This window comes from Neodiprion pinetum, chromosome 4, assembly GCF_021155775.2.
Source record: "Neodiprion pinetum isolate iyNeoPine1 chromosome 4, iyNeoPine1.2, whole genome shotgun sequence".
NCBI classification, from domain to species: Eukaryota; Metazoa; Arthropoda; class Insecta; order Hymenoptera; family Diprionidae; genus Neodiprion; species Neodiprion pinetum.
In genome coordinates, this window is record NC_060235.2 from 30,719,246 (window position 1) to 30,739,895 (window position 20,650).

The 20,650-nt window shown below is 38.0% G+C and overlaps 3 protein-coding genes across 11 annotated transcripts in view; 2 read left to right on the forward strand and 1 right to left on the reverse strand.

The window, feature by feature from the left end:
* Syt7 (Synaptotagmin 7) overlaps positions 1-15,582 on the forward strand; it is a 212,340-nt gene extending 196,758 nt beyond the window's left edge. For all 9 annotated transcript variants that reach the window (XM_069135528.1, XM_046623161.2, XM_069135529.1 and 6 more), the window contains 5 exons: positions 4,443-4,590; positions 5,129-5,238; positions 6,347-6,515; positions 6,878-7,090; positions 7,554-15,582. In XM_069135528.1, coding sequence (XP_068991629.1) covers positions 4,443-4,590; positions 5,129-5,238; positions 6,347-6,515; positions 6,878-7,090; positions 7,554-7,654 — 741 coding nt within the window. In that variant the 3' untranslated portion in view covers positions 7,655-15,582. The remainder of the gene's footprint in view (positions 1-4,442; positions 4,591-5,128; positions 5,239-6,346; positions 6,516-6,877; positions 7,091-7,553) is intronic.
* Positions 15,583-16,360: 778 nt separating this feature from the next.
* Positions 16,361-19,674, forward strand: LOC124216519 (uncharacterized). The gene is made up of 3 exons (XM_046621098.2): positions 16,361-16,487; positions 16,556-16,630; positions 16,832-19,674. The coding sequence occupies exons 2-3, from the start codon at positions 16,565-16,567 to the stop codon at positions 18,116-18,118; spliced, it is 1,353 nt and encodes a 450-aa protein (XP_046477054.1). The 5' UTR covers positions 16,361-16,487; positions 16,556-16,564; the 3' UTR covers positions 18,119-19,674.
* LOC124216524 (histone H4) lies at positions 19,512-19,874 on the reverse strand. The gene has a single exon (XM_046621102.2). The coding sequence runs from the start codon at positions 19,821-19,823 to the stop codon at positions 19,512-19,514; it is 312 nt and encodes a 103-aa protein (XP_046477058.1). The 5' UTR covers positions 19,824-19,874.
* Between the last annotated feature and the right edge of the window lie 776 nt (positions 19,875-20,650).

Consider the following 20,650-nt stretch of genomic DNA (forward strand, 5'->3'; position numbering starts at 1 on the left):
TTGAAATCCAAATGCTGGAGAGAACCTGGTTCAGTTTTAATACGACCGCATGATTATCTACGTCGAATCATGTACCCCGTTCAAGTATAAAACTTTCGTTCCATTAACTGAGTCTCGTAAGTCTGGCTTATACGAATCAGCAATTCCCTCGATCAACTGCAGCGATTTCACTTTGTTGGTGGTTTAGGGCGCCAGGGTGCGGTTTTTATTCGTGCCCTTGACAAAGCTGTAAAATCGCGACAGCCGTATTATAACGCCGAGATTGATCGACGGCGCTGAGTGAACGGTAAGCCGATAATTCTATCCTTTAGCATTCCGTAACTAAAATCCCACAAATTCCTCACGATTTCACGATTCCTTCGTGAGGTTGCGGAAGATTTCGCGATAGTCAACCGGCAGGGGCGAAGAGGATGGCGGGGGATTTTCGATACAAATTCAAGTACGAGGGAATAAAAGAATTGAGAGGACTCGATACAAAAGGGACGAGAGGTTCGTCGAGTATCCGACGTTACTTTCTACCGCTTGACTGTCAGGACGAACTTAGCTGACGGCAGACGAGACGAGAGGAAATATCTTTGACGAGGAGGGTTGATATACCCTACTTAAGATGTGATTTTTCGCAAAGGGGATGAAAAAATGAGAAAAATGCCAGCGCTGTGCGTGAGGACAACAAAGACGCCGCAAGCTCTCTGTAACGTTGTACGAATTTAAACAAGCGAAGGGGCGGGCGTGCAATTAAAGTGATTAGACGAGATCGCCTCTCACTTTCATTTCACCCAACTTGATCCCGCTTTCAAAGGATCGTGACACTATCATCAACGAGCATATTTTATTACGTGACCAGCATACTTTATATGGCTCGATCCGCCAACTTTGAGCTAGTTTTTTAGGGTAAAACTTGCCATCTAGCTGCAATTTGGATGTATTAAAATGTACGTAACATAAAGATACAAATATCTTGTAATTCTTAGGCCTTTAAGATTTACCGTTTGTGAGAAATTCGTTACTTAATTTCGACATATTTTCGAAGTGAACCTTTGTCTTTGAATTTTCAGAGATCCTCGGAATATTTATACCAATTAGGTATGATCCCATTTTAATCCCACTCTCAAAATTCTAGGATACGTTTCAAAATGTCTTATCTTTTCGCACGGTAAAATAAAAAAAAAATTATGTTTTAGACCTTTAAGGTACTTTCTGAGGATCCACGTTGAAGTGGAATTCATGTTTGGAAAAGTCGGACTTCTTTTATGCAAAAAATACATTAGTTCATGTTTGATTTCTGACGACAGGGAGTGTTAAAAATTTTAAGACTGAAGGTTCAATTCGATATCGTGATGAAATTTATCAACGTGTCGCTCGTAAACAGTTACGCCTCGGGGCTTTAAAATTCTGGGACTCTCATATCACAGCGTACATAAACTTTCCGGCGATTTCCAAATTTTCACGCTATAAAGCTGACGGAAGATCGGTGGATCGGCCTATCTTGTTCAGTGATTCGGTCAGCTTTAATTGTCACTCTTCGGTTTTTTTCAATCTAGAAGCTTTTGTCTTATTTAACAAAATGCACGTGCAGTCGAGGCAAGACACGTATAAAAAAAAAAAAAAAAAAAAAAAAAAGGAAATCTCGGTGGGATTTGAAGGTTCCTATTCAAAATGGAAGAACCGTGAAGCTTGCACGCGTTTTGAGAAACACTGGGAGACCCGATCGACCGCTTGGCGCAAAATGGGACCCAGGATTCTAGTACCTTCTGTGTAATAATTATGTAGTGAATAGGTATGTACGTTGCATAACACGATAAACATACAGGATCTATCTAAACTGAGTTACTAAAATTATCACAACAATGGTAATTGCCTTACCGTTGTAAGTACCACGGATTATATGGTCTTATAGGGATTGTAAATGGAGCAGACTGCGAGTGGTTCTCCACTCGCACTTCGCACGTTTTGTTCAAGTCAACAGATCAATAATATGCCTGCAGTGTGAAACACTCTCACAACTTATACGTTTTTCTGCTATCAATCTGTAGCGGGATCGCGTTGATTAGACCAGCGGAATCTTTCGCGACTCTATATTGACTTATTCTCCAACCTTTTTCCCCTGATCCTGACCGTTACACTAGTGACGATAAGTCATGTAGGTATAATATTTATCAAGTTGGCCAGTTCATCTCTAACATTGACGGGCTGGGGCGTGGAGATTGGACATGCGGATATACGAGGTGCACAAGGGGACGAATTCGGGGTGAATTTATCATTATTATCTGCCAGAACCTAGAATGTAGGGAGGGAGAGAGAACTCGTTGACATCTTAAGCCGTATATCGCGAGCCACGCAGCTGTGGTCGGTCGTTTGTCATTTTTCAAAACTATGTCACGTGGGCCGAAACTCGTGAGCATCATTCGGGGTATAACGACGGTTTCCGTTATAAGTGTATAATTTTTTTTCGCTACGCATGTCATCGTGTCTCACAGGACGAAGTTTCGCAAGACTTGGTAATTTTTCTTTCTCTTGTTCTTTTTATGCAAATTTGCAAGAAAGTTTTGCGGGAAGATCGCAATCCTCGAGGACTAAGATCGAGAGGTGTTGTATCCGTATGGCGTGAGAAAATACAGTACGATACAACGTACCCTTCGTGATGAGTTCTACAGATGATGGCAATCAGACAACGTCAGGAGAACAAGCCGGTGCCTTTTCAGAATGGCAAAGAAACTTTTTCCCACTTCCTGTTTCGAAGAAATCCCGGATTGCAAGCCCGAAGGAAAACAGAATACTGGCGCCGTATCCATCAGGAATAGAAACTCGTTCCTACAGCGTTCCTTAACTTCTCCAAGGAAGTAAGCATGTACATATGTGTACAACTATCCACCGTTAGAAAAGTTAGAACTGCTTTATGTAGAAGTTACCTATGTACATACCCAGCAGCAGCAGCAGCATCAGCAGCATCAAGATGAACTTGTTTGCTAGGGTATAGAGAGGAATCACAAAGAAGAGCAATTAATCCTGAATGAAATCCTTCGTCGTGAAGGTACGTCAACGGGTTTTCTTTCCGTTTCACACGACCGTAGTACCGCGAGTCTTTGAAACGGACGCGTTAAAAATGCAAAACCAACCTATCCCAATACTGGAGTGCAAGTATATATGTATATACGTTACTGCGGTACAAGGGAAAAGAGCTATGCGATAGGATGAGAAAAATGTTTAAAGAAAATGAAACAGATAACCTGTGACTTACCGTTAGAGCAGGAAGAATAGCGGTATAACCGTTCGAACGAAAGAAGCGTAAATACAAATTTCTGGCAAAATTCAACGACGTTCACAATGGCGTTCGCCTTTTTACGTAACACCTTTCGTCGATTTAATTAAGCAACATCAAACTGTTCGATTTTTCGCCAAAGTTGCCTACACAAATATTGGAAAATTGCTTCCACGCCCGACACGATTACCATGTTGATCAGCATAAAGCTAAAAGACACCTAAAAATTTTTCTTCTCGTAAAATTTTTTTCACCTTGAATTTCGCTTTAATTCAAGGAAAGTTGTTCCGTATCTCAAAGGTTGAATTTATGACAGAAAAAAATTTCATCCGTTGAATTATGCTATGTATCATATCAGTGAAACGTTATTTATGAAAGGATATAAACGAATGCTATTTTACTCAGACCTTTTGCTCACGGGAAAGGCTTTCGATTGAATCCAATACCAGCTACTTCAAAGCATTCGTTGATTTTTATTGGTACCCCGTATAAGGCTGGTGCCTATAGACCATAAACTTCAAACGGGAGAAATTTCCGCATCAGAAATTCACGACCACGAATCTAATGTAATGATTGGCTCTGTAACGAGTAACGCAGATCGGTTCGGTAATACATCGGTTCATTTTTCTAAACCAAATATTGAATATCCCGCTTTCTCTTCCACAGGAGTGGATTGAGGGCACGATCAATTCAAATGAGATATGTTCAGCATCAAACTTGGGAGAATGTTTCCAGTCCATGAAATTCAAGTGACCAGCATAAGCTATAACTTGTAGTTGTATAAGACTTTGAATTCGAAACTACGTATACCTAAAAATAAACCATATACCTATAGGGAATAATATCAAATTATCTCCGAGTTCGTGACAAGAACGAGCAAGTGAATACGGTACGGTGACGTGCTATTAAATTTCGCGAACTCGGTGATTCTGCTTACCACAGCAAGTTCTTATCCGCCTTGAGTCAACGCGCAGAATGTATCAAGGGTACAATATGCACGTGCACGTGTAACCGTTTCGCGAGAGGAAATTGATTAGTTCAGTACCGGAAAGTTCTTCGGTAGTACTTTTCTTTTTCACCTTCTATATCTCCGACTCAACCACTGCTCCGTGCTTTTGGACAGATATTTCCTGAAATCCACTTGATGCAGAGAGCTTAAATTTGATTCACTCACGGGTTTCAGGGTAAAGATTTACCGGCTAAGGACCTGTCGGGGACGTCGGATCCCTACGTTAGGGTCACGCTATTGCCGGACAAGAAACACCGTCTGGATACAAAGATCAAAAGAAGAACCCTAAACCCAAAGTGGAACGAAACCTTCTACTTTGAAGGCAAGTATTGGTAATCAATTTCGAATTGACTCGACAAGCGATATCCGTGATGCAACACGCCCGTTCGCAGGTGAAAATCATTCGACCATTTTTCGTACAATTTTCTTCCGAACTTAGGATCAGCCGGGCTTGTTTATCCGCGAATTACATTACCGAGGTCGCGTCTCGTGTGAAACCGTATATGACTTCAATTACTGGTCAATACCAGGGGAGAAGCTCCATAGTAACGAGACGACGGGACATTCGAAACTCGTGATTTCGCAAACGCGTTCTGCGGTCTCAGATTCTCCCGATGCGTATATTCGATACGCAGAGCCAGAGAAACGATAAAAAGAACGAAGATTCGACTACCAGTTTTTCAATGTTTATTTTTTGCCTGGTGTTATATTTCAGTGTCGTAAAAGAATCTCGTCACGTGCTAATAAATTTCGTTTGTCAATTTCCCACGTGATTTCCGGGGAGAAAATTGTACAAACTCGCAATTTTGTCACATTATTCGATACACGTTTTGACACGTGCCTCGTTATTTTCTCCGCAGGTTTTCCTATACAGAAGCTCCAGAGCAGAGTTCTTCATCTTCACGTGTTCGACTACGACCGATTTTCGAGAGATGATTCAATCGGGGAAATGTTTCTTCCCCTCTGCCAGGTAATTTAACGTTATTATTGGTCGTTTTTTCTGGACGTTGAAAAAGATGCCGGGAAAATTATGTTACATTTTTTTTTCTACCCTCGTTTAATAAATGCTCCGGGAGGCGGGTTAATATACCGCCGTACACTCTCGAACAGCGAACACCTATTTACAAACACTTTTGCCCGCTAATCTAGACAAAACATCTATATACGCGTTTCAACGGGCAAATCGGGGGAAAAAATTAACAAGCCACAATAACCACTCGCTAATTTCAGCGCCATATCCACTTGCGCATCGACCTTCGCTGCTGGTCTGCGTATACAAAACTTGCAACCAAGCCCCAGACTGCTTTATTGACTAGATAATGTTAAAGGGACACGTCCGTGAAATTCTGAATTTTTTTGACGGATATGAAGTTTAAAGTACATCGTTAAATTTTCACTAAACAAATAGTTCCTTGTCTGTTTTAAGTGATTTTAATCAGTGGGTATATTTCAAAAAGCGCTTTGCGTCGCAATTTTCTCTCGGAACAATTTGAAAAAGTTTCACAGATTTCCTGTATGTAACGTGGGGGATTAAAAGTTGGCATTAAATTTACAAGCTACATGTAACGAACATGTTGAAATTTGGTATCAAAATTATTTCTGGAATTAAAATTTTCTATACCACAAAACTTTTTCTTGTCGAATATTTAACCGAATACTTTCGATCGCAATTGAGTGGCGAAATTTGACGGCTACCAGGAAAGCTGTGAAATCGTTTAAAATTTTTATGAGATTTTCGTACCATGCCGGAAAGAGCCTTTTGAAAAGCACCAATGTTCGTCATGGTTTAAACCAATATCTAAAAACCTACCGATTACAATCAGTTTAAACAGACAGACGTGTACTTCGTTTAAGAAAACTTTATTGACAGTTAAAAATGCAGGTCAATTGAAGTAGTTTGGAGTTTCACTAACATGTCCCATAAATTCGTTGCATAAATTTGCAGCAATCTATTACATTATCCTGGAACTATATACCTGTTCAATTTTCCTCGACATTTCACTGACTGTTCCGTAAAATTGAAATCTGACTATTTGCAAACGGTGATGCGGTAAAACTGGGAAATTTTTTCTGGGTAGGTGGATCTCTCCGAAAAACCATCGTTTTGGAAGGCACTTAAACCACCGGCGAAGGACAAGTGCGGAGAGCTTTTGTGCTCGTTGTGCTATCATCCTAGCAATTCGATCCTGACGCTTGGTTTGCTCAAGGCAAGAAACCTGAAAGCGAAAGACATCAATGGAAAATCTGGTGAGCTTATGCGAACATTAATTTTTCTCTAACTTTCATTTTTCACCAGGTAAGCTGTTCTGTATGCAGGTTGAATATCGTAACACATGATTGATGAACCCCAGGGTTATCCTTGACGTTTCGAAATCTTGATCACGCATGTGATATATCGTTACCAGCTTGAGATAAGAAATTTTCTTTGCGATAGTAATTCACCGGGGCTTTCGACAGTACAGAATGGAAGAACACCTGTTCTTACGTGTAGAAGGCTCACACGTACATGATGCATCGGCTCGATGCACGTTTCGAGATGATTGATGACGCGTACTCAGCTGTTGTGCGTAGAATTTATTGAACCGTTGGGGTACTGCTTATGTTTTCAGATCCGTACGTGAAAGTGTGGCTTCAGTTCGGCGACAAACGAATGGAAAAGCGCAAGACGCCTATATTCAAGTGCACCTTGAATCCCGTGTTCAACGAGGCTTTCTCCTTCAACGTACCCTGGGAGAAAATACGCGAATGTTCGTTGGTCGTGATGGTCATGGACTTTGACAATATCGGGAGGAACGAACTAATAGGTCGTATTCAGCTAGCGGGTAGGTCTCCATGGGCTTTATCCTAGAATAATCATATCCCCTCGACCGTGCATCGCTACGTGAATTCTTTTGCACAGAATCCGCAGCTTCTCTTCTTGGAATTTTTATCCCCTCATTCGAAACCAATGTTCTATGTACACTGTAGTTCGTGGTCACCACCCATTTATGCATCGGAAATTTGGTACGATAATTTTCTTAAGATAAAAGCTGCTTTTAATTGCGGCTTATAAAACTGAAGCTATGAGCTGATCGAATATTCATATAGACGGAATATTTCAATGGAATCTGGCACTTAACTCTGAGTGTTTGGTATCGCCGATTATGAATTTAATCTCAACCAATCGGGGTTATACAGACAGATTTGTGACGAACAATATCATGCGAGTGTTTCAATCAAGCACCTATCCGAGATCGGCGAAGTATCAATTGAGGCACCTTAATTATCGCAGCCATTCTATTTCAGGGAAAACCGGAAGTGGGGCTACAGAGACAAAGCATTGGCAAGACATGATCACGAAGCCAAGGCAAACGATCGTTCAGTGGCACCGTCTGAAACCCGAGTAAGAGAAATTGAAAGTGAAAAAAAAGCTTATTTTCCTGTGACCTTCCGCAGCTCGCTGCAAGTCTAGCGACGACCTGCCGCACGCTCCGGGTTCCCCGTCTAGTGACGTAAGTACGCTGCGGACATGCAGAAAAGTTCGAAAACCGGCCGACATCCGGCTCAGGGTTAAGGGTCACGAAAAAGACGAGGATGAGGAGACGGAGGCGGAGGAGGAGAGGTAGAGAAACGGGGATGAAACTCATCGAGGCATCGTCGAGGTCTTCAACGAACTGCGAAGCTACTTTAAGTTTTACTTTCAGCGCGTCCCGCTTTCCGGTTGTCCGCACGTCCTTTTCAAATATCACGTAATATGATTGACATTTATATGTATATCCAATGGGTACCTTATATACCTGGAGAAAAAACGCGCGTTTGACGCTGCATGACGCCTCAAGAGTTTTCTGAGCAAAATTTTACATACAATACAGATTGAAATCTATGATCTACTACTATTATACGTACATACGTATATTACTTGCATTTCCACAACGAGAAGGATTGAAATCTGTCGCACCTGCGAGCGCATACCTGCGGTAAATGGTACACAGGTATAACTGTTACAAAATTTGGTGAGGAGAATTGGCATTTCGTGAAAAAGATAAGGTAATTTAAACACATATAAATATACATATATTGTGATATATATATATATATATATATATTATATGCATTTTGGTGTGTATAGGCTTGTATTTCAGGAATGCGCTTGTGTAGCGCAATGTTTCTAGCTGACCCCTGTTTGATTTTCATACAACGTCAGGTGTCAATTGACTGGCTAATTAAAAGTTAGCCTGATTCTGTATTTGTGTGTCCGACGAGTTTTCACCAAATTAATGTAACGATATTTTGGTACAGATCTATATGAAATTGATCGATGAAGTGCATGTACTGTAAAAACATGTTCAATTTTAATAGGGTACACGTAACGCGCGCGTTACTTTTTCGACCTGGACTAGAGACCCGTTTTGAATGTAATAACATTTTTGAAGATTTTTATTTTTACTTCATAGTAATACAGTCTAGTAAAAATTCGAGGAGAAAGAAGGAAATAATAGTAATAATATTAATAATAACAATAATAATAATAATAAGAATAATTATTATATTAATAATAATAATAATAATAATAATAATAATACTAACAACAATAATAATAATAATACTAACAATAATAACAATACATTAATGATACAAAGAAATAAGCTATAAAATATTACATACGATAGAGAGAAACTGTACTTCTCGTATATAATATACGTGAAAATTATAGCTGATTGTTGAATTGTTAAGTGAAAAAACTGATACCTACGTATTTTCGGTGCTTGCGTGGTAGGCAAGATTTCGAAGGAAATTATCTATGTGCCAAGCCAGTGTGGTGATTATTTTTTATTATTTTATTCTTATTTCGCTCAGACGATGAATTTGCCCATCTAAGTCTAACATCGTACAGTAACACCCGTATATTTATAATCGATTCCCTTTTTATTCTGTAGGACTGAAAGATTTATCACATCTTAACCGTTTCAATCTTTCAGAACTTACGCGAACTATATTACATGTATGAGCACGACGCTGTAGGAATGCGATACGTATACAATATACAATATACATGTATACCTACATTTCAGTACCTACTTATTAAATTACACGTACAGTATAAGTTTGTAATGATAACTTGATATTCCGTTGGCGCGTTATCTTTTTTTGTCACGCTATGACGCCTGTCGGGAAATCTATAACCGGAGAAAGTAAGAAATAGTGAAATTCACTAGGTATATGTTGTGAAATTTAGAGCCGATGTATAATTTTTGTTTTACTGAAGCGTATATTGAATCGTTTAATTCGAAATTGATATATATGTGCACAATACCTATGTGCAGATTTAAAAGTAGCAGGAAAATATAATTGTCAGTGATTAAACTTTTTTCTCAATTCAATATTCTTATCCATAAATTGGAAGATATTCGAGTTATTTATAAATAATTTCTGATAAATATGTAGCTGTAAATTTGATGTGATGTAGTGTTGAATTATCACAGCGTACGTTTAACCATTTGAGGCGCACATTTTTCTACTGAAGAAATTTAGAAAATCATAGGTGATCTCTAGGTTTTCATGGTCGCTGATTGCGATTCTGAAGTCAAAATAACGAATTACAAAATGGCAGAATAAAATGTGCAAAAATGTATTACAAATATGAAAATAACCAAGAGTAAACAAAAAAGGTGGGACGTATACGTCCCACTGCCCCTCAAAGGGTTAATGCGCAACTTTTGTAGTACACGATCGTCTTACGTAACCAGACATTTTGCCATTTTTCATGGAATAATTTCACAAATATCTCCACCCTCCTAGATTTCTCAACTTTACTCTTATTTTTTCATTTTATATCATTCTCTTCAAACTAGACAATCCTATTAGAAAAATTAATTTCGGTTGTTCCAGTGTTCACAACAGCCAGTTCGAGACCATTTTGCGCGCTGTCACCCCTGATTATTTTTATACATATTACTTCAACTAAACTGCATCGCGATTTAATCAATTTTACATACAATCATAACCTGGAAATGTTTTTCTTTTTTAGTAAATCGGGGTAACATTTTCAAAAATTTAACTCTCTCTCTCAAAATCGTATGTAAATTTTTTCTACGATCAAATAATTGTGTGTAAAGTGCGGAAGTTTTGACGATAAGATGAAACATTTTCCGTGGATTTAGTTTCAAAAACAACGATTCAGTATAAATCATCCGACTGTATGCAAGTATAATTCCATACTCTGCAGCTATGAAAGAAATTTACGAATAGGTTTTCCAACCAGAGTACTAAGAGTCGGGCTAAAAAATGGGATCCAGAACACGCTGTAACACCGTTTCTTAACTATCGCGTAAGATCCGCGGAAGCTGATTATTGGTAAAAATATAAGTAGACAAAGCTTGCTAATTGTAAGTAATTCCTTACGGGTTCGCAGAATTTCACAATGTGAAATATTTCTATTGGATCGAACAAAAACAATGGGAGATTATCAAACGATAGAGGAGGCGAAAATTCGTTGGCACTTCAACCAGAAATATTTTTTTCTCCGTCGGAGACTCGCGGTGCAAAAGGAAGAGGCTGCGGGAAAAAAGTGGAACTGTAATATAGGTGTACGCACAAACTGCAACTCTTCGTATAAAGGCATGAGAGGATGTAATTCGTTCTATTTGTGAAGGATACTCAAGGGCTTTGTGTGACGCTTATAATGCAAATGCGCGAGCAGAAAGATGCTCGATGCATATCAATAACAGAAGCCTCTGAACAAGCGATATCTGAACAAAGATTCAGCAGACGATGTCTGTGAGAAGTAAAAGAAATTCTTTGGCGGAAGGGTCGCGTAAAAATTATGCGATATAAGATACGTATTGTGAAGTGTGTATGAGTGAAATTGCTTAATGATCCGCGTACTCTTGTCGTACAAGGCTTGATTTTTTCATTCAACATCGAACTGGTAATTATAGTCGCAGACCACTGGGACTGAGGATCCTGAAATTAATAATAGCAATCTACAAAGGAAAGATATTTTTGACGGAAATTTTTTATTGAGAAGCAAGATATATTTCGGTGAATTTCAAGTAATAAATTGTGATTGGTGTACCTTATTGAATACACTGACAATATTGTTATAACGGTGTATTTGATGTATAGTCTGCTGTGGTTGACTGTCTATATAATGTTTATGTATATATATATATATGCATATATACACATATATATATACATAAAAATGTCTCGATTTATGATGGATAAAATTGTATCGTCAGGCAATTTTGCTTACACGTCACTGACACTTCGAGCAACACCAATCCGTATACTCTACTCATGCAAATCTGATTCAAACATACTTCTTACGAATTATCAATCGACAATACCGACATAAAAATATCTTTTGGAGCGTTAGTAAATGCGAGTAGCGTTCACTATTATGTCCCAACTTTTGAATGGATCGCTTAAACTATGACAGAACAACCGACTGTATGGTTAAAGTATACACGAAAGAATATCTATATATACATAGATACATATGTATATGTACATGTATATGTATATAGTATATGGTAGAGATTAGTATCTACGTATATAAAATGGATGAATAATCTACAATATGATATAGTATGAAATTATATGAATATATATGTACATATACAAATTGCATACATATATGCTCGTATATGCGCATTATATATTTCTATATTATTGAATAAGTAAATATAAATTACGTAGCACAAAGTTAAATAATATTTGTATGTTGTAGCCTGTATATACACACGAGACATATGTATGTCGCCCAGTTTAAAGAAAGAGTAATTAGAAAAAAAAACGGAATAGTTATAACAAATATATTAGAAAAAAAAACGAGCTATAGATTTTTTTTATATGAGCCAGTTGTCTGCGAATGTTTGTATACATATATAATGTATGTATGTATATGCATTACATTACAGCTCGGAATACATCGACAGTTTCTGCATATTCTCATTTTATAGTGCTGTAAATGTTGGAGAGAATAAAGAAATGTTTATGGTCAAATATCGCGATTGGAACGTAAGTTTGAAATTGTAATTGATGAGAGATTAATTTTTTTTTTTTTTTCAATACATGTGTTCGAAGCTTGTACAGTTTTATTATTAAATGGAAATGCAGAAGCTGTGATAAAGCATATAAGTTACAAATAAAAGGGCGAGCCACCTGCAGCCTGTAGCAATTATTATATAATTACATAATATTATACGTTTAATGATAATCATTGTTTTTTCTTCGTGTACGATTATATGCTCTCGTGTTTTGCCGAAGAAACTGGGCAAAAGTCAAACATTGCTTGAGTACCTATAGAATTTGGAAAAAGAAATGAAAACAAAAAAAAAAAAGAAGAAGAGGATAAGATAAAAAGAATACCACGCGATACATAATTACGTTACGAATCATTACTTTATGTAACGTTACGGTAAGAAATGTTCGATGTTAAACTTGTTGCGCTTTTTCCATTGCGCAGTATAAGAATATACATATAGTGTGCATACATATACTTATTATACACGTGAAACAGCTAGTTTTTTAAAGCGACATTTTTAATTGGAAAGAACTTGACGTCACAACGAAATACCTGCTTCTGTCACTTTATTTTTCAAGCGTCAGATCTTTATCACAGAGTTATATAAAGGAAGTTAAAGAAAAGTCACTGCTGTTATAGTAATTATACAGTATCCTGCTGTAAACGCACGATAATTTCAATGGACTATTTTAAAACGGTTTATATTTCAATAAAAGAAATATACAATAATTCTCGTACACATACATACATAGTGAATATATTTTTGCTGCGCAATGAACAATCTAGTGAGATGTAGCCATTGTCTGTTTCCGACTTGCTGTGAATAAGTTTACAAATCTTGTATACAAAACATTTAGGGCATAGGCACAGTAGTATTCTTGCATATACATATACATATATATATACATAGAACTATAAATTTTTACAATTTATATATTGTGCCTGTGTCTTATTATCCTCCATCTCTTGACACAACTTTCATCAAATAACAAATCTTTATGCCCCAAGAGGAAACGTTCGGAATTCTCAGAAAAATATGTATTTTTATACTTTGAGGAACGATAATTTTTTTATTCTCTCTCCGGTAACACACAATGCACGCTACTTATGCGTGATAAAGGAAGAGAGCTTCGTTGTCTTGCATCCCATGAATAATTAAAGGTATTCCAGTCAGAAAGTTGAATAATGAACTGCGAAAAAGCTTGCACGATTCAACCGTTTATTATCTAATAATGAAAAAATACCGAAGAAATTAGAACCGTATAACTTTAACATTCATGGTGAACAGTTTTCATATACCAACGCAAAACACGTGAATCACATTGAATATCCAATTTGAAGTTATCTGTTAACTTTTAATAAACGACATTCGGACTACTGATTCTACTTAAACGTCACAATCGATCGCTTTATATTATGTTATTCGAGGTTATTATTTATGATACATATAAGTCAACTACACTGGTTTATCCTTGATTATTAGACACAAATATATAGTCGCAATTTCGTAAAAAAATTTTCTCTCGGTGTAATATATGTAAAATGTTGTACATGTCTTATATTGCAGCGGTGAACTTATTGTTAGTTTGGAAGTGGTATTTGTTGGTAAGATTTGGAGTATGAAGTAGCCACTGCACAATAATTACTGTTAAAAGTATAATCAGAAATTCAGTAAACATTGAAATATACTCGCGGTGAATTCCTTTCGGAGCATAAAGCCTAGACATGTTTCGAAACATCTCAACATTGTCATACAATGCAAGTGTAACCTGCAACAGCATAATCTGATCGTTGTCTAGTAAATTAACTAACAGAATAGAGCTGTCGAGTCGAGTTGTCTAGTTTTCGTTAGAACAACTTAGTATTTTGTTAGACAAAAGGCTCAAGTAGCTAAAATGACCTAGATTTACGTACAGAGTTATAATTCAGGCGAGTGTCTCACCTCATAAATGCATATCCCTATTCATCAGTTCATCTGATCGCCTGCATTTTGAAAAGAACAAATTAAAACTACAGAGTCGGAAGCTTTCATAATTTCATGGATGATGAACAATGTTTGATTGTCATTTGTAGTATGTAGAATAATTAATTCTATTAATTTCCATATCTCTAGTGTACTTACGCTAAATTCAAATAATGTTAGAAGCACAATTCTGCAGAACATAATTGCAAACGAAAGGGTAATGTGTCTTTCAACGTTCAAAAATAATTCTCCTTTCTGCTTTTGAATTGTTCTTTTGAAATGTATGTTGCAATCACATCATTATCAGGCATAGCTATAAGAAATTGTTAATCTTATATCAAGCCAAGTGTCATTGTATAATTGTATATCACGTACTAGTGTGTTACCTTGTAACAGCCTGCGCCTCCAACATAACTGAAATTGATTGTAATCACTATTTAACCCTATAACAACCCGGTCCAAGTGTTTTCCTGGCCACAATTCAAATATTCAATTATGGTTTTCTACTAGGATTGCAAATGATGAATAAAAACTCGGACACACTTGAGGTAACGAATCAGTGTTTTCACCGTTTACGATCTCTCTACGCGAGGCATAGGCTGAATCTAAAATTACTGTAGTGCCTGAGAAGTATAATATATTATCTGTATCCGTATTTGAAAGTTACGTGTAACATTGTTGAAAAGAAACATGAACAATTATATCATCAACAGCAATTGGACCGCAACAGAAGGGCAGGGAACAGCATTTATTATTGGAAGCGCAAAGATTTATCGATATCACTGGAAATTTGGGGGATCTAAAATCACAAAAATCGGTTTCGAAGGTACTGTAGGTTCAAATAGTGAAATAGCACTCAGCTTCGTGTGCGGAACGCAAACATCTGATTATAAAACTTTGTTTCGATGTTAAAGAAAATCAACTACTCCCTGAGGCAGAAAAAACATAACCATTGTCCAATCAGCTGCGTGTGAGAATCAGGTGAGAATAACAACCTTTTATACGAATAAAATCGTCTTTGAGTAGATATACTCGTCGATACTTGCGTATACTCGTTCATTTAATACAAGAATTGGATTTTTCAAGTTAAAAATTCACGTCAATGTATAAAACAACAGCACTCTCACAATCAGTTATCGAATGAATGGATTACATACTTCGGATCTTATTCCAACAGCTCGAAATGTGATTCAATTGATTCTCGGTCCCTCAATTGTAAATAGAAATTAGATCTGGCCCATTGCATTCCCGTCTCCGTTACACAGACCCATGTACTGTAAATGTAGTTCAACATTAGTACGAATTAAAAATTGAGAAAAAAATAAATTATTGTATGAAATGTTTGTGGAAAGTGTATTCATTGTGCAGGATTTTAAAAAGGTTCAATATAACAGGCTTGCAGATGTTGCCAAAAAAATTTCGCGAGGCGGGCAACGCGTGTACTTGACCGCTTTATGACGGTCACTCGCAATTGGAGAAAATTAATCCTCGACCCTTTGAGAATACTCGGAATACGAGGGACAAGAGATACTTGGAATCCAGGTACTATAAAGCTTACCCCAGATATTATCGTTCTGGGAAAACAAACTCTTGATGTAAACGCGTATTACGTGTTTCAGTAAAATTACCGCTAGGAAATGAGATTTTCAGGTCACATTATGAAAAGTTTAATAACCATCGATGAATGCATGGGCAGCTGAGATCAATAAAACCCTATCTCAGAATTTGGTTGAACAGTATTGTTTCTGAGAATTCTGTTCAACAATATCGTCGTATGTCTTTGGAGATCACTTTGCATATACGATGTTGTTGAACCATATTCTGACATGAGGTTTCGTTGATATCGGCCGTCAGCATCCGTTTCCTCTTTTTCGGCCTAAAATTTCTTCTCTAAAATCCGAGTTTGTATGTATTTCTCTTCAGTTTTTCTTTTTGGATGTGATCTTAACGCACGCACCGATTTGCGCAACAAGTGTCACAGTTTTCGAATCTCGCGGTTGAACCTCGCCGGCGAGTCGTGCCAATCAGAGAGCGGCAGAGATGGCGCGGTAAGCCGATTGGGCCGCACCGTACACGCAGAAGACTATAAAGTCTTACGCAGCCGCCAAACACGGCAGAGTCACGAGCGCTACGTTCAGTGAGAGAACAAAACGACTTAGCGATAGAATTCGTCCGGTTTGGTCAAAAGCCACCTATTGCGCTGTCGACTTACCACTTAAACCCAACGGTCTATTTCCAACATTCAAGCGTTAGTGGTTATATAATACGGTTTAGCGTCGAGTCTTTTATTCTTTTCTAATTTATATTAATGTTCAGATCGGAGCAATGGGAGAAAACATGGATGTGCAAGGCCGCTCATTATCTCCGCCAAGTACAAATAAGAGAGGGCAGGTAACTAAGGATACACAAAAATGATTAATTTCTAATAACACTAAAACAATTTGGCAGTTGGTGAAGCCAAACCAATATCTTAAACTCATCCGGGCCGAATTTTGCACGTGCCCGTTCGAAATATGGAACGACGGCCGGGAAGAGGTTAACTTTACTGTTATTGTACCTTTTAACGCGTTTTTTGTTTTCAATTTATTACAGGTTGTTCACAAACGAGAACGTATTGTGATTGTTAATCTGTATAAAGATCTCAAGGTAGAGAATCCTAGGATTACGAAAAGAGAGGCACATGCTATATTATCCAGAAGGACTGGGTTTGGTATATTCAGTATAAAGAATACATTGCTACAGTACGAGAACACTGGCAGGGTTACATCGCCAAATCAAAAGAAGCGCCGTATGTCCCGCAACCACTTGGTCGACGAATTTGACCGAAATGCAATTCGTAAAAAAGTTCATGAATTTTATTTGAAGAAAGAATTCCCTACACTAAAAGAAGTTCTGCGTGCTGTAAACGAAGATAAAGACCTACCAAATTTTAAACGCACGATGTTTTGGAAATTGTTAAGCGAGCTAAACTTCACCTACGTTTCCCGTCGACATAATAGTATTCTGATAGAAAGGGATGACATCATTCTCTGGAGGCGAAACTACCTGAAAGCAATTCGAAAATTTCGTAAAGAAGGACGGCCTATATATTATTTGGACGAAACGTGGGTCAACGTCGGTGACGCTTCTTCGAAAGTCAAAAATACCTCCCTTCGAGGGCTGTCAATATCGTCTGATCCTTCTGGGAAGGGGAAGCGATTAATTGTTCTGAATATTGGAAGTTCAATTGGATTTGTACCGAATGGATTGTCATGTTTCGAATCCAAGAAATGTACTGCTGTTTATCACGACGAGATGAACGGCGACACATTCCTGGAATGGTTTGAAAGGGTTCTACCATCGCTCGCGGACAATGCAGTTATTGTCATGGATGACGCTCCATCTCATTCTGTGAAGTTGGAGAAATCGCCCGACTCTTCATGGAAAAAAATTGAAATAATTGAATGGTTGAAGAGCAAAGGTCAAGTCGCTGATATGTCAATGTTGAAGCCTGAGCTATTGCAGATTGTCTCTCTTATAAAAGATAATTCCAATAAATACGTAACTGATGAGAAGGCTAAAGAGCACAACAAAACTGTGCTCAGATTGCCTCCATATCATTGTGAGCTGAACCCTATAGGAATGGCATGGTCGATGGTGAAAGATCATGTGAAAAGCCATAAGACAGAATTTGAAATTGACGACGTGAAACGATTACTTAAAGAAGGAGTTGAGCGCGTTACAACGGAACATTGGGGCAATTTCGTCAGGCACGTGATAGAAGCAGAAACAAAATTATGGGAATCCGATCAAATAGCAGATAGAATGATTGACGATATGCAACCATTATTTATCGACGTTAACGCCGATATTGATTCAGATGACGAATCGAGCGATTAAAAATGTATAAGACATACCTCGGTCAGTATTGAATACCGCAGAAGATAGAGAAAAAAATGCAAATCGCTCACTCAACGCTCGACTTATACCATAGGCTCTTTTCAGAGCCAACAATTCGTTTCATGCTTAGGCTTGGGAAAGATTTCGATTACAAAAATACCGCGAAAATATGTATATGCTCACTCGTGGAAATCTGACTCGCAGTTAATTTATCAGGGTATCATGAATACTTTGACTCGAATATTATCACAGATTTCCACTGTAGGAATTGTTCATTGTTGGGTCACTACCTTGAAACCGTAATTGCCCAGGTTCGTTGCAGGTACCTACATAAATGGTAGTTGGGCCCGGCATACAACCATTGGCATGAGAGAATTTCATTTTTATCTGAATTGCATCTGAATGTGCGTGACGAATAAATTATACTTGACTCAGACCTTTTGTATGAAGTAGACGTCCATCGTCATCCGGTTACGATTAACTATGCAAGGACTTGGTATCCGGCAAACATGAGCGTTATTTGAACAGGAATTCAATTATAGACACTATTTGCAATTTATTTTGAAAGTAAATTCCAATATTCCAAAAATAGTCTCCTTCCAGTCGAATATACTAAATCCCATTATCTAGTTCGCAAGTTGCTAACCCATCACTAAAAAACTATATATTCTTTTGGTGACTCCAAAATTGCCCGTCGCAATCAAAACGGACCGGTTCAAGTGATCTGGATTCTGAAAAAACATTTTCCACGATTTCAGTGAATGTCGGTTTGATGAAAATAACTGATCGTCACAAACTTGTGAAATGATTCTATGGCACAATAATCCAATATTTCTCAGAAAATCGTGTTTCATTTTTGATATTGCCTTGAGTTGATCCAACAAGAAAAAAAATAAGCCGCTTTACTTAGGTTTGACAAACTTCATAATTATCTACATACAAGAACCGTGAAAAAGCATGTAATAATAGAATCGATATTGACAGAAGATCCGTAAATTCAATTTTTTTTCTTGCCTTATATTTCAGTAGTTCAGAAAAAAATTATTTGGTCACGTATTTTCACTTTTCAATCGAAATCGAGTTTAAGCAAGTTGTAAATAAGAAATGTGTAACGTTATCCATGCTGAGGTTTAACAGTGTGTAGTGTAGAAATGAAACTAGTTTGAATATAATTTCTGCATCATTCCGAAAGGAAGTGAGAACCTATAGCTCAATTATTCTGAAATCCTGAACTTGCCGTAAATATGAAAGGCAGAAATATTGTTGTCACGAAACTTGTCTACAATCGTCACTATAGAATGTGAAAATTTCTATCTTTTTGCATTGGACTATATTGTTGGCCCTAAAAAGGGCCGATTTGCCATTGTCGTAGACATGTATGTGGCGCTGCGGTTTAACCGCCGAAACCGTAGAGGGTGCGTCCCTGGCGTTTCAAGGCATAGACGACGTCCATAGCGGTGACGGTCTTCCTCTTCGCGTGCTCCGTGTAGGTCACAGCGTCACGAATCACGTTCTCAAGGAAGACCTTGAGGACACCGCGAGTCTCTTCGTAAATGAGACCTGAGATTCGCTTGACGCCGCCACGTCGGGCCAACCGACGAATGGCCGGCTTGGTGATGCCTTGGATGTTGTCGCGAAGCACCTTCCTGTGACGCTTTGCACCTCCTTTACCCAATCCCTTACCTCCCTTTCCACGACCAGTCATCTTGTTGCTTGTCCGGGGACTTGGATAATCGCGAGTGTACTTCCTTCGACCGTGACACGACCACCTCGAGGATGCAACTGTGCCCTGTCGTACGCCGCGCGCAGGTTTTATCCGCTCAAACGCCACGATCCCTACCACTGCTCCGTCAACCAATCAGCGCAACGCACGATGCACAGCCCGAGAGCTGATCGTGGGCCCTTGCCCCTTCAAATGTTGTTCCTCATGGTGAGTAACAGTTAAGATTCGGAATATTATCGGATATACCGATTTGACTCATTGTCAGTCTGCGATGGAACGTCGAAGAAATAGAATAAAATTCTTCCACCGTAAGATTACAATCATCTGGAGGCAGTGTTCCCAACCGTCACATAATTATAGTAGATGTCACATAAATATGAACTTCGTACTATGTAACATAGAACTTTCATTATGTGACGGAAATCTACTATAATTTGGAAATTTGTATAAAAAGAAGTTTTTTTTTGTAATACAAAAACTGGCGGGACAAAATTCTTTAATACTTTTCGAAAAAAAAAGATTTTTAATACTTTTCAAAAGAAACGTATTCAAATCTTTTCGCGCTAGGCAAAAAATTGTCAGCGCCATTCACCATAATGTGGTTTTTAATTTTAACCACATTATTGCGAAGGGCGCTGACATGCACGGTTCGGGCTCAGGCGCGTTGGTGTTGATTTGAGCGCCCCGTTTCCCGCTTCCCGCCAGTTCCTGCCGTCATTCCTAGTGTGTACAAAAATAATTCAAATAAGTACCTTCTGGTCATTCGTACAATTAAATGTAAGTACGCACGCGTATTGTAATGGATAGGG